We start from the raw sequence: 15,410 nt of genomic DNA on the forward strand, positions 1-15,410 counted from the left end.
AATCTGACCCACCCCTGTTTTTTTTTTTTTTTGTAAATAGTGCTAGAGCTCACACTTTAAATTTGCTTATAAACTGCAAATTTATGGTAAAAAAAAAATGTTTACATTGTTTTTTCCCTACCGCCCCTTATATCTTTTTTAATCTTAACTTCATGATTAAGGCCTCAGTCCCTGTATCCTCAAATGGCTACTGCCACATCTTTGTTGATGGAGCAGCCAATCAGATCTGGAGCATAAAATGTACAATGTTTTTGAGCCTTAATTCCTCTAAAACTACTGAACAGATTTACACCAAATCACTAAGAGCACCCTTTCTGGATGCAGTTCCAGCTTTCTGTCGAACCTGGTGTATTTATGTTCAGCAATTTTTGGGTTATCACTGTTCAATTTTCTTATACAAAAATGAATAGGAAAACATGTTTAGGACCTTCCTCTTTTCAGTCCCCGATGAGAGTTAACTTCCAGGAAGGAGCTGAAGTGGATGAGCCTTTTTTTTTAAGATTCATCAAAAGGCACCAAGGTTATAAGGAATCCAAAAATGCTTTTCCTATGAAAATACAGACCTAAATATAACGACCCAGTGGGGACCGCCACCGACTAGATTATATATATTGTACATTGTTAGACCTGACAGGTTAGGGTGGTTATCCCCCAACTTTTTGCCTGCCTCCCTCCACGTTTCTGACATTGTTTTTGTTGGTTTTAGGACTTTGTGCACTTTACCACTGCTGCCCAGTCTTAAAGTGCATATGCTCTCTCCCTTAAATATAGTAACATTGGTTCATCCACAATTGTCATCTTTGATTTGCTTATAAGCTCCTAGTAAAGTGCACTACATGTGCCCCAGGCCTGTAAATTAAATGCTACTAATGGGCCTGCAGCACTGATTGTGCTGCCCACATAATGATCCCCGTAACCATGTCTCAGGCCTGCCATTGCAAGGCCTGTGTGTACAGTTTCACTGCCACTTCGACTTGGCATTTAAAAGTACTTGCCAAGCCTTAAACTCGCCTTTTACTACATATAAGTCACCCCTAAGATAGGTCCTAGGTAACCCATAGGCCAGGGTGCTATATAAATAAAAGGCAGGACTTGTACATATGTGTTTTATATGTCCTGGTAGTGAAAAACTCCTAAATTAGTTTTCCACTACTGTGTGGCCTGCTCCTTTCATAGACTAGAATTAGGACTGCCCTCATATACTTTTTGAGTGGTAGAGTCTGATCTGAAAGGAGTAAACAGGGCACATTAGTATGGCCAGAATGGTGATAGAAAATCCTGCTTATTGGTGGGATTGGGTTTTATGTTACTATTTTAGAAATGCCACTTTTAGAAAATGAGCATTTCTCTGCACTTAAAACTATCTATGTCTTACAGCCTGTCTCCAATCCACGTCTGGGCTGGGCTGGTTGACAGATCCCTTATGCATTTCACCCAGACAACCACAAACACAGGACACTCAGTCACATCTGCATTCATCTGCATACTGAATGAGTCTTCCTGGGCTGGAAGGGTGGAGGGCCTGGCACTTACATTTCAAAGGGCAGTGGCTTGCCCTCACACAAAGGACTGATAACCCCCCACAGGGACCCTGGCAGACAGGACTGCGCTGAAAGGGGAACTTGTGTACTTCAAAACTACTCTTTGAAGTATCCCTCACTTCAAAGGCATTTTGGGTATATAAACTGGGTCTCTGACCCCACCAACTCAGACACTTCTGGACTTCCACTTGTACTCTGTCAGAGGAACTGCCTGGCTGCCCAAAAGACTCATTGGGACTGCTTTGCTGAGAAGGACTGCTGCCTGCTTGTTGCCCTGCTGCCCGGCTGGCTTCTGACTCTGCTGGAAGGACTCTGTCTTCCTCCTGAATTGCTCTCCAAGGGCTTGGATTGAACTTGCCTCCTGTTTCTGAAATCTCAGGGTCAACAAAGACTTCACCTTCTCAAGAAACTCCTTGTGTGTCAAAAATTGATGCAAAGCCAGCTCGCCGCTGGGAAATCACCGCACCGCTGACCAGAACGAAGCAGCACCGACTTACTGACTGGGAATTAGACGCAGTGCTTGCTTTGTGACGGAAAATTTGACACATCGCCTACCGGATTGATGCAGCGCCTACCCCTTCTTCCAGCACATCAAGGATTTTCAGTACATCGTCCCTGGGTGTCAAAATATCCCTGCATCGCAGCGAGAAACCAAGACTGCACGATGAAAAAATTACACAAACCCTTGGAACATAGAAAGAAATGATGCATCATCTGTGCCGCGCTGGAAAATCTGACATACCACCTTGTTTTTCCACGCATCTTCTCCTCTGCGGTCTCCATGCATTGTTTTTAGACGCATCCCAGGTAGTGTGTGTAACAAAGGAACAACTGTTAATTTCTAAGAATTGAGACTCTTTTAAACCTTCTAAAAGTGATATTTTAACTTGTGCTTATTGTTTTTTTTCATTTTTACCGTATTTTATTCAGATAACTTATCTATTTTTTTGAACCTATGCGGTGTATCTTTGTGGTGTTATCACTTTTTTATTGTATGATTTACTGCACAAATCCTTTACACATTGCCTTCTGAGTTAAGCTTGACTGCTCAGTGTCAAGCTACCAGAGGGTGAGCACAGGTTTAATTGGGATTGTGTTGTGACTTACCCTGACTAGGATTGTGGTCCCTATTTGGACAAGTTCTATACTTCTGCCAACTAGAAACACAATTTCTAACATACATGAACTTCAAAAACAAACTGATTTATAAAAATTTACACACAAATGTTATAATCTTCCGTGTTCAAAAACTGATTTAAAATCCAACAACATTGAATGAAGTATCTTCAGCAATATTCACTCATGGGCATCTAATAAGGCTGCTTCATTTAGAAGCACACTGTAGGAAAGTACCCTCTGTTTGGCATGGTTATCACAATTTTCTACCTGATGTCAGTGTGTTTGACTGTGTTCACTGGGATCCTGCTAACAAGGACCCCAGTGATTATGCTCTCTTTCCTCTAAATGTTGTCACTGCATACTGGTGAACCAATATTTCAACGAAAATTGGCATACTGGTGCATATAAGTCCCTTGTATATGGTAGATAGGTACCCAGGACATTGGGGTTCCAGGGGATCCCTGTGGGCTGTAGCATTTCTTTTGCCACCCTTAGGGAGCCCATGCGAAGGCTTATGCAGGACTGCCATTGCAGCCTGAGGGAGAAGGTGCATGCACCCTTTCACTGCTATTTACACTGCAGCCGGTCACTTATAAGTTACCCCTATAGCAGGCCCTTCAACCCGGAGGGCAGGGGGCAGAGTACCAGTGTGTGAGGGCACCCCAGCACTAGCAAAGGTGTCCCCATGACCTCCAGGACCATTTTCCCAGACTTCGTGACTGCAGGGGCACCATTTTACGTGTGTACTGGACATAGGTCACTACCTATGTCCAGCTACATAATGGTAACTCCGAACATAGGCATGTTTGGTATCAAACATGTTGGAATCATACCCCAATGCTTTTGTAAGCATTGGTTGTATGATTCCATGCACTCTGGGGGCTCCTTGGAGGGGCCCTACTATTGCCATTGCAGCCTTCTGAGGTTTTCCAGGCAGCCCCAACTGCTGCCACCTTTCAGACAGGTCTCTGCCCTCCTGTTGCTTGAGCAGCACAAGCCCAGGAAGGCAGAACAAATGATTTCCTTTGGGAGAGGTGTGTCACACCCTCTGCCTTTGGAAATAGGTGTTACAGGCTTGGGAGGGGTAGTCTCCCAAGAACTCTGGAAATGCTTTGAAGGGCACAGATGGTGCCCTCCTTGCATAATCCAGTCTACACCGGTTCAGGGACCTCCAGTCCCTGCTCTGGTGTGAAACTGGATGAAGGAAAGGGGAGTGATCACTCCCCTGTCCATCACTACCCCATGGGCGGTGCTCAGAGCTCCTCCAGAGGGTCCCTGGGTTTTGCCATCTTGGATTACAAGTTGGCAGGGCCCTCTCGGAACATCTGAGTGGCCAGTGCCAGCAGGTGACATCAGAGCCCTCCCCTGATAGGCGTTTACCTGTGTAGCTGACCAATCCCCTTTACAGAGCTATTTAGGGTCTCTATCTTGGGTGGTTCTCTTCAGATTCGGATTGCAAGACTCCAGCAGGAATCCTCTGCATCCTTTACTTCACCTTCTCACTGATGAAACTGCATCTGGACTATCCAGGAACTCTACAAACTGAAACAAAGAAGCAATGAATACTTCTGCAACATTGTATCTTCAGCTCCTGCCAGCAACTGCAACTGTTTCCAGGTTGTGCATCCTCAGAGGACAGTCTGTCTTCAGCCTGCACCAGAAGAATAAAGGCATCTCGCTTAGAGTGAAGGAGTCACTCCTTTGCTTCAGCAGGCACCCCTCTGCAGCGACGACCGGTGGCGTGGGTCCCCTTTCCTGACGAAGTGCGTGGATCCAGCAACACAGGTGGAGGCTGAAGTGTTCCTGATGGTCCTGATGTCCAATTGTCCAACTTTTGTGGAGGTAAGAGCTTTCGCCCCTGCAAGACAGTAACCCCTATGCACTAGGTGTTTTGCAGTTGACAAGGCTTGTTAGCATCCTTCTACAAAGTTCTTCATGCACCATGCAGCTCTGGCCCCCAGGAATCCTTCATGCGATGCACAGCCTCCTGAATGGTTCTCCGAGGGCTTGGGATCCCTTTGTGTAGTGCTGCATGGGCCTCCTTTGGCACCTTCCTTGCCCCCTGTACTGTGGGACTCCTGTGCATGCTGCCTGGCCTTCTGAGGGCTCTCTGAGTTGCTCGAGCCCCCTCTGGCTCCCCCTCCTGGGTAGAGTCCACCAGGTCCCTCCTGGTCCCAGCCAGTGCCATTTTCTGCTAACCAAGAGTTTTGCGTGTGCCAAGGCTTGTTGGCAGAATCCAGCGACGCAAATCAGACTGCATTTATCCATCCGGTGTGGGACATCTTCTGCACCAACCAGGAACCGCATCTGTCTTCTTGGGTGCAATACTGACTGTTGTTCCCCACTGGTGGTTCTTCTTTTGCACATTCATCCGGGTTAGCATGGGCTCCTGTTCTCCCTGGACTCTTCAGTGCTTCTTGGACTCCCTCCACATGTCTTCAGGTCCAGGAATCCATCATTGGTGTCTTGCTGTCTCTTTTGGTTGGTGCATAATCTTCTTTCTCGTGTTCTTGTGTATTCTAGGAAAGTTACTGTGATTTACTTCTGTTTTCCTGGGCTCTGAGGTGGGTTCTATTACTTACCTTTGGTGTGTTCTAATACTCCCAGCGACCCTCTACACACTACACTTGCCTAGGTGGGAAACCGACTTTCACATTCCACTTTCTTAGTATATGGTTGGTGTTCCCCCAGGCACATTTCTAACTATTGTGATTTTCACTATTTGCACTGTTTTCAAACTGTTTTTACAGCTGTTTCTGCATACTACTGTATATAATTTGTGTATTACTTACCTCCTAAGGGGGTATAGTCTCCATGGTATTTTTGGCATTTGTGTCACCAAAATAATGTACCTTTATTTTTGTAACACTGAGTATTTTCTTTCATGTGTTTGAGTACTGTGTGACTACAGTGGTATTGCATGAGATTTGCATGTCTCCTAGACCTTGGCTGATCATCCACACTACCCCTAGAGAGCCTGGCTTCTAGACACTGTCTACATTTCACTAATCAGGGATAACTGGACCTGGTATAAGGTGTAAGTATCTTAGGTACCCACTACAAACCAGGCCAGCCTCCTACACACACTACATGACTCTCTTGGCAGAACCCTACTAAAGTCCTTCATTTTTTGCTTGATCAAAGAGGATGCTGACCTAGAGAAGTCCTGAACTGCAGGCTGATCCTGAATGCTTACTTGCAAAATGACAAGCACTGAGCAAAACGAAAGTTTTGAATAGTGGAATGCACATATTTAGAAGCTTAAACCTATGATAGTAATTACCAGAATGTGACTACATTTGGACCAGCTACGATTAACAATATTCTTTCTGTAATCTGAGATGTATTTTACAAATATTTCAAAGAAAATGTTAGAGTTGATGTGCAGTGTTTATAAAAGGCAAGTAACAGTAATATGTGATCAATGTATCATTGAGTGACCATAAATTTGAATGAAAAGCCAAATACGTTAGTTACTGTTCTAAGACAAACATTGCATTGGCTGCACCAATAGAGAAATTTTCAAGAGCCAAAAAAGCCCCACATTTTAATTAACGTTACACAGATTCTCATCCTAGCTGATCAAGTCCTCCTTTGAAATCTAAACTTAGAGAGATGAGGAGGTAGTTGGAGGACATCCGAAGCTTTGCATGGTCCCCTCAGGATGTCCAGGATGGTGGGAACCTGCCCAGTCGGACCTTAATCTCTCCTGCTCTCAACTCCTTACACTGGCTGCTGGTTAGGAAGTGGATCTTATTTAAATCCCTTGTTTTGGTTCATATGGCAGTATTTCAAGCCACCTCAGGCTATCTTGCTAGGACGTTTGTGCCCATTTCTAGAGTGCTGCTTTCAGCATCTGCCGTGCTGTCGCTTGTTAACCGTGTTAAGCGGCTGAGTAAGGGTGATAAATCCTTTTCATTCCTTGCTGCTACAACATGATACACGCTTCCATGCAATCTTCAGAGGATTCCTCCTGAGGATGCCTTCAGAAGGAGAATGAAAACTTGGCTTTTCTTTTCTAGGGATTAGGAGTTCTGTGCTTTAGTGCATTTCATTATGCTTTTAGAGCCGGGATACTCTCTGAGAAGCTGTGCGCTCTGCAAATCCCCTGCATTCATTCATGTATGGGAGTTCGACAGGTGCTCACACTGAGACTGCCAGGGTAACTGTTGATAAGTCTACTCAGCCAGAACCTAAAAAAAGAAACCCCTGCTCCTAAAATTAAGGTTAGCCAAAGTGAATTTACCTATTGTGGGAAACTACAAATGAAAGGCATGATTGGGAATGTTGTAAACAAAAAACAAAATAGAAAATACCTGAACAGATAACGCCTGCATCATTGCTGTGGAGACAGTTATGTCTGTTCCATCCTTTGTTGGGACAGTCCCACAGGTGAACTTCTTGTCCTCTGCAAAGTACATCGTCTAGAAGAATGCTTCCGATTCCCTGACCAAAAAAGGCCCCTCCAGGAGAAGCCAGGACAGTTCCACAGCCCAGCTGTCTGCAAACAACTTGTGAATTTGCTGTACTCCAGAAATCATCACACACAGTCCCCCACACTCCTTCATAGTAAACTTCAATGCGGCCTGCACACCTCTGTCCTCCATTAACCAGGCGTAAGTCCACACTTTCAGTATCTCTGGGACCTACAAGGCCAAACATAAAGTACAATACTATGAGATAGAGAAGGTCATGAAAAACTGCAGATCATTTCTTTATTTTTTGGATTGCTAATCCTGGTAATGCTTGCGCAAAGATATTACCTCCCCATGCAGTTACCCCTCCCTGCCGTGATTGTGGCCCTGGTCCATGATAACTGGTCACATTCTTTACTCAGGAAGGAATCCTGTTATTGTTTTATTGCACCTAAAGAAATGTATAAAACACAACTCAGATTGATTGTGCACTGAGAGACAGTCACGAGATCCCATTTCTATCACTGCTCTCCCAGCCGTAATGTTTCATTAAAGAAACTGTTCCTGTTTTGCCAAACACCTCTTGTCTTCTGTTTTTTTAAGATAAATTCACATTTGAGCAACACCAGAAATAAGTGTCCAAAGATAAAATAAGGAAGGACAAGAAAACTATAACAGTAGATTGAACAGTTGTCCAAATATTAGATGCCTTTAGGTCTTAAAACCTTTTACGAGTTTTTTAAATTTAATAATCACTACAGTGTTTGTAAATATGTGTTGGATTTGTGATTGGTGCAAGGGGTCTTTCTTCTGGCAAAGTAATGAATGAGAGTTATTTAGGGTAACTAAAGATTGACATATTAGGATGCATGAGGTTTGGAAGGAGCCAGGAGTCACCCGCACACACACTACCTGGTGTCATGCATAAATGTGGCATCCTGAGTGCCTCCTTAGAACACCCTTAACCTGTGGAAAATTGGAATAGAACTGAATCTGCTGTCTGTAACCTTAGAAGAGCCCTGAAAGATTGGACCTGCACTCTCTTGTATCCAGAACAAATATGGAGATTCCAAGGGTCAAAAAGATGACAGACTGTTCAGCCTATAGGGACAAATCAAGTTACAGGAGACTTTTCTTGCAACTGCCCAGCTGACCAGTTTCAACTAGACCTGCCCTGGAGCCTGCTGTTGGCCTTTACTTCAGTGAGTCCTGACCCCCATGTGCTGTTCCTGAGGTCCTGGAAACCTTGCCTAGGTGTTGGTGGATTTCATCTACCACCACTGAAAACCGGGGACCTTTCTGGCTCCAAGACCTCAGAAGGACAGGGACAAACCTACCAGGCTGATCTGCCCAAGATGCGTTGCATCTGGGGTGAAGATTGAGGTTTTCCCCACTCTGAGCTTTATTGAGATGGCAAATCCTCATTGGCTGGACCACATGCAGAAGGTATCTAACCTTGTGGATCCCTCATCAACTACAGCCTGCAGCCTTGCCCCGCTGGAGAAATCTGAGCTACAGACCAAGGGAGAATGCAGAAATCTTGAGCGGCCAAAGGTGCAAGAAGTACCCGACTGGTGATGGACCATCCTGGTGCGTGCAACTCAAGTTTCTCCTATTTGGAGCCTTCCCACTAAATAACCAATGGCTTCACTAGGTCCTGTCTGACAGACTAATAGTCCCCTAGCTTTATAGGGTCTTTCTACTGGCCTAGCCCATGAAATCCCCTTAGCTGCACACCTGAGGCAAGTAAAGACATGGGAGAGGTTAGGTAACCACTTACACTGCACCAGTTAACTGAAAAAGTGAAGGGCCCTTTTGCTTCTGTACAACCTTTCAAGTCAGTGGCAAGACAAGAGGACAGCCTAAGCTTCCACTTATTCCACTGCCATTATTGGTGACACCTTTTGAAAGGGTGCCTGATAGTAGTGGATCATGCCACTAGATGCTGTGAAGCAGTGCCCCTGAAGATGGTGAATGAGCCTATGAGGCCAGACCCTGCTTGACATTTTCACCAAAGTAGGGTTTCCAATGAGGTCCTTCCAGACATTAGACATTGACACAAACTTTATGTCTGCATACTCAAAAGCCATATGGAATGAGTGTGGGGTAACCTACAAGTTCTCCACACCAAATCACCCAAAACCAATGGTCTTGTTGAGAAGATCAACAAGATCCTTAAAGGCATGATAGTGGACCTATCAGAGCCCAGAAGATTTAAGTTGGATGTCTTTTTACCATGCCTGATATTTGCCTTCAGGGTGGTTCCACAGAAAGGAGTAGATTTCAGACGCTTTGATCTTCCTAATGGGTTCCTTGTGAGCTGTCCTGTGAGCCTTGTGAGAGAAGGGATAGGAAAAAATCACAAGGAACCCAAGCAGGACATTGTGGGTTATGTATGTGACCTGAGATCATTGGAAGGTCAAGTAAATGAAGAAAACTGGAGGTCAGCCAAGAGCTGAGCAAACAATAGTATGCTTAGATGCGACATTCATGAAGTACCAACCTGACCAGAGGTACTGGTGGTTACTACTTGTTCTCAGGGCCCTCCAAGACAATGGGACTGGGCTCTATTTCGTACTGGAAAAGGTAGGTGTGGTTACCTATCTAGTGGACCTGGGCACCCCCAAACACTCACATTGAATTATACATGCCAGTCAACTGAAACCTCACTTTGACAGGGCTAACATGGTCATGTTGATGTTGAGAGCTGGGTGAGGTAGAAAGAGAGTGAGTCCCTTCCTGACCTGCAGTCCCACAATGAGAAAGATGACTTAGTAGAGTTGTACTCTCTCCCACCCTAACCCAACAGCAGAAAAATTAATGTCACCAGTTTAGCAAGTTTGCTGGGCTTTTACTCCTGGTAAATAAACACACCCAGTGGTGTGTATATCACATGGCATTCGGGGATGGGGACCCCAGGGCCTGAGGGAGGAATAGGTGGGTGCATGCCACCTCCACCCTGTTAAATGGAATGAGCTGCGTTCATGGCTTATGGCCCGCCCTGGGGTGGGTTTGTTTTTTGTTGGGGCAGGATCCCAATTTAAAAAAAAAGAAATTGCAGCAGATTCGCTGGTCCACAATAAATTCACATTAAAATTAAATAAAAAAATTTGTTTACTGGCCCAGGGACACCTCAGCAGTCCTACAGGGTAGAATATCCCTACTCTGCCCCCATATCTTTATTAACCTTGAGTTCACAACTAGGGGCTCAGATCCTGAGACCTAAAATTGCTGCCACTGTAGCTTTGTTGAGGTAGCGTCATCCATTCAGAAACTCGTGGCTCAGAAGGTCCTCCAGGTGTGAAATATGCAAAGGTTATGATCCTTAGTTTCTCAGAAATTATTCAATGTATTTACACCAAATTAAAAAGAAAACACTTTCTGGGCCAAGGTCTAACTTTTTGCTGAATTTCTTTGTAGTTCCGTTCAGCACTTTTCACTGTTAAATTTTCTTATGGAAAAATGTTTTTAGACAGCCCCCCATTTTTGTGCCCTCCGCTTGAACAGATTCCCCTGAAACATTCGGGGAAGGAGCAGTGGAATATTTTATCAATATTTATCAAAATGCTCAAAAGATATCATATAAATATATATATATTTTACAGGGACGTTATAGTTAGGAAATAGAATTAAAAAACATAGAAATTAATTGAAAAAAAAAAAAGGTTACAGGGACGTTATAGTTAGGCTTCCATTTTAATGTACCATACTGTAGAAATTCACCTGTTATAGTTATAGTTATCTAAAGTAACTATAACTTGTGCCCATTGTTTTTTTCAGAGAATTTCTATGTTTTTTTAACATAAAGTAATTTTCAATACCATATGTTAATCCAACCTGCGGCCAGGCCCTGCGGCCAAACTAACACCCTAACCACCCAAACCCATGCTGCGCACAGCCCTTATGCCATGAGCAGCAGGAGTTGCCCACTGCCTGTGTCTCTGGGTGTGAGAGAGTTGGTGCAAGAGTGTCTGTCATGGTGTGAGAGTGGATACATCAGTGTCTTATGGGGTGCATCAGTTTCTTTGAGAGTCTGTGAGTGTGTATGTGAGGGTTTCAGTTGGTCTGTGAGTGGGTACACGAGGGTCTGAGTAGGTCTGTGAGTGGGTGTGTGAGTGTCTCGGTAGGTCTGTGAGTGGGTATGTGAGTGTCTGAGTGGGCCGTGGGTCGGTGCACGAGAGTCTGACTGGGTCTGTGAGTGAGTGTATGAGTGTGAGTGGGTCTGTGAGTGGGTGCATGAGTATGAGTGGGTCTGTGAGTGGGTGCATAAGGGTCTGAGTAGATCTGTGAGTGGATGAAAGAGAAATTGGAGAGAGAGAGAGAGAGAGAGAGAAAGAGAGTGAGAGAGATAGAGAGTTTTTTAGGCTTTGATGGATGACATACTGAGAATGAGATATTTCTGGACAAATTGAAAGAAAACATTTATTTAACAATTAAAAAGAGTGAGATCACCTTTCAGTGAACCTTTAACTTTTACAGAAATTAAAGTAGGGAAATGACAACAGACACACCTGGATTAGAACCCTCAACTTTTAGCGTGAGGGGCTGTGAGGTTAAGCATTACACCACAGGTGACTACTTACTGTAATTGTTGCATGGATAAACCATTACAATGACTATCTCTCTCTCTCTCTTCCATCCCATTAGGGGATGGAAGAGAGAGAGTGACAAGACCGTGGAGGGAGCCTCAAGGTCCCCGCGGTTCTAGCTGGCTCCCCACATTCTGTGGGAGCCGGCATTGCTCCCACAAGCAGGGAACTGCTTTAAGTAGCAGCTACCTGAATTTGGAGCCAATGTTTTCATCTGTCTTCCCTACATGCATATTTGCATGCAGGGAAGGTAGATGAAAACTCCGCTTTCTCCAAGGGGGAGACTGTTTGACAGCTCGCTCTTGCAGAAAGTGGGTATTCTGCCCCCAGGACATAGCAGGAGCCCGCCCTGGGGGGTGGTGGTCCCCAGGACCATAAGTGGCTGGGTGGTCCCTCTCCAACAAGCATAGCCCTGGGGAGGTGATGGTCCCTGGGGCTGTGGAGGTGTGAAACAGACCCCTATCAGTCTTTTTATTATAGCCCCAGAGTGATGGTGGCCCCCGAAGCTGCAGAAGGGCCACACGGCCCACCCGCACTCTATTTAAATAGAGCCATAGGGAGGTGGTGGTCTCCGGGGCTGCCAGGGGGCTGCACAGTCCCCCTGCACTCTATTTAAATATAGCCCCTGGGAGGTGATGGTCCCCCGGGGCTGGGCGGGGGCACTCCACCCCCCATATCCATTTTGATTTTAGCCCCGGGGAGGTGATGGTCCCTGGGGCAGTGGGGGGGCAGAGGACCACCCACACATAATTTTATTTGCCCCAGGGAAACAGCAGTCCCTGGGGCAGTGAAAGGTCAAGACTTGGCCCACCAGGGAGCTACAGTTAAACAAGTGCGGGAGCCCATGCTTGTTTTTTTGGGGGGTATTTTCACTGGATCCATTGATCCGCCACGAATCACGGTGACATTTAAAAAAAATGTTTTTTAGCTCTGGGGGGGGGGGGGGCAGCACCAGAATTAAAGGGTCAGGGTAACTCTACAATGGCCCCTTCTTTATTTTTATATTTTTTTTTACACTTTTTTCTCTGACTCAGCTGATGGCACTTTCCAACATGGCTGCCAAAACTTCCTTGTTGAAGTGTTCACATCCATTCAGATCTCATCCCGAGATCGGGATGGTTTGCAGCGCCTTTGCGTCCTTATATATACACATTTGGATTTTCTTTAATTTCTCTAAAGCTACTAAACAGATTTAGACCTAATAACAACAAAAGGGCTCTTTCTGGGCCAAGAGCTACCTTTCTGCCAAATTTGGTGTAATTCCATCCAGTGGTTCTGGCGCTATCGGCGTTCGAAATCCCTGTGGAAAAATGAATGGGGAGAACACGTTTTGGGACCCCTCCTTTTTCTCCCCCCCGCCCCCTGACAGATCTACCTGAAACTTTCCAGACAGCAGCTGATGTGAGCCTGAAAGTTTTGGGGGAAAAGTTTGTGAATATTCATCAAGTGGCACCAAAATTATTAGCAAAACAATAAATGCGTTTTCTATATAAACTAGGTCCTAACTATACTTACCTACTTACCTAGTGGTGAATTGCCATATACATTCCATGAACCTTTATGAATTTAAACTTAACTATGAACCTCATATTCAAATGTTATAATCATAAACGTAAAAAAATTGTTGTAAAATCCTTGACATTGAATAAAGTATCTTCAGCAATAATTACTCGAGCCGTCTAAGACATCTGACAAGGCTGATTCCTTTAAGGTATGCCACATGACTCTCTAGGCATATTTTGTTTGCTCAAAAAAGATGTTCCCCCAGAGAAGTGCTGAATTGCTGACATAGGCTGTATAGATGGTTACTAGCAAAATGGCAATCAAAGAGCAAAATGAAAGAAGCAGAGTATAGTGTCATTTTAAAATAATGGAATGCACTATACTGATGTGCTTAAACTGATGATGTTAATGAACAGAAGGTGAATACATTTGGATCAAATTTGTCTAAAATATGTTTTTGTAATCTGAAATTTATTTTAGAAATAGTTCAAAAAATGTTAGAGTTGATGTACAGTGCTTATACAAAGGAAGTAAAAGCAAAATTTAAGAAATGTATCAGTGTGCAGACCATAATTTTGAAAACAAGACAAATACATAAGTTACTATTCTAAGGCACCCGTAGCATTGGTGGCATTTGCAGAGAAATTCAAAAGAATCCACAGAATCTTCTACGTTTTTCAAATGATTACCCTGATTCTCTTCCTGGCAGATCGACAGCTTTCCTTCAGAAACTAAATTCAGTGAGATGAGGAGGTAGTTGAAAGTCATGTGTGGGACATCAACAAACAGTCACACCTAGACTCAAAGTGCATCTCGTAACAGTCAATTTAGTATACTTAGCCTGAAACTATATAGAGAAACCCCTCGTCTTAAGAGTGTGATTACCCAATGTAAATGTAGCTTTTTTTGGGAAACCACAAATAAAGGGCATGGCTGAGAATGTTTTAAAGAAAAAAAGAAATGAGAAAATACCTGAACAGATAACCCCTGCATCATTGCTATGGAGACAGTTATGTATGTTCCATCCTTTGTTGGGACAGTCCCACAGGTGAGCTTCTTGTCCTCTGCAGAGTACATCATCTAGAAGAATGCTTCCAGTTCCTTGACCAAAAAAGGCCGCTCCAGGCGAAGACAGGACAATTCCACAACCCAGCTGTCTGCAAACAACTTGTGAATTTGCTGTACTCCAGAAATCATCACACACGGTACCCCAGACTCCGCCATAGAAAACTTCTATTCGACCGGCACACTTCTGTCCTCCATTAACCAGGCGTAAGTCCATACTTGTAGTATTTCTGGGAACTAGAGAGACAAATATATTGCGCAATACCATAAGTTAAACAAGGCCTTGCAAAGCTGTAAGACATCTTATGTCTTGTTAATATTATTTGCCTGGTATCAAAAACAAAGTTATATTGAACAGTTGAGTTGTAATGAGAAACGTTTGTATATCTTGTAGTGAATTTATAGAACAATTGACAGTGCTTGGCTATTATCCATGTGCTACAGTCATTTAGTAAATAGCCTCAATAGTTCGTCAATGTGTGCTGTATGGTGGATAAAATTTATATTTTTGTCGAATTTCATAAATGCTAAGAGCATTATCAGTACAAATAACAAAATCTTTTTGGAAGAGGCTTAGTATTCTACTAAAATCATCTCATTGCCTATGGTGAGTACCTTTTTGTTTTTATAATACCAACATATCTTTTATCAAATAAAAATGATGTAGGTATTCAGCTTTAAAGCTGTATCATAGATATAATGTGGTATTTCGGAAAAGTAAAGAAGTGGACATACCTTGATGGACAGAATAACCTGGGGGTAACATGAAATGGACACATGAAGACTTATATTTAAGGGAAAAGCCCTGTGTTACTTGCTTAAAAAGACACACTGTACAATAAAATTAAGCAACCTGTGCAACAAAGACTTATTCCCAGATCAGTTTTACAAGAGTCCCAGATCAGCCTTACAAACTTTACTAGGTCAAGAAGAGCAGCACATAATAAGACATAGAGACGTTGAAGAGGTAAGCACGAAAATCCTTCTGGTAGTCCCCATTTTTGGGCAAAATTCAGATTAGGGGCCTAATTAAGAGTTTGGCGGAAATGCCCTTGTTGAAACAGCGTCACATTCCCCGGTATCCTAGTTGGCGGTCCATCCGCTGAATTACGATTTTGGTGGGTGGGTGAACGAGAGACCACGAGAGTCCCACTGCCTCCACCAACCATTCCCTGACT

General features: G+C 44.0%; 1 protein-coding gene across 1 annotated transcript in view; it reads right to left on the bottom strand.

Moving 5' to 3' along the window:
* LOC138301683 (deleted in malignant brain tumors 1 protein-like) overlaps nt 1-15,410 on the bottom strand; it is an 88,691-nt gene that overhangs the window by 10,298 nt on the left and 62,983 nt on the right. The window contains exons 7-8 of the mRNA XM_069242198.1: nt 14,140-14,469; nt 6,977-7,306 (exon numbers count right to left, since the gene is read on the bottom strand). Coding sequence (XP_069098299.1) covers nt 6,977-7,306; nt 14,140-14,469 — 660 coding nt within the window. The remainder of the gene's footprint in view (nt 1-6,976; nt 7,307-14,139; nt 14,470-15,410) is intronic.

This window comes from Pleurodeles waltl, chromosome 6 (assembly GCF_031143425.1).
Source record: "Pleurodeles waltl isolate 20211129_DDA chromosome 6, aPleWal1.hap1.20221129, whole genome shotgun sequence".
Taxonomy (NCBI): Eukaryota; Metazoa; Chordata; class Amphibia; order Caudata; family Salamandridae; genus Pleurodeles; species Pleurodeles waltl.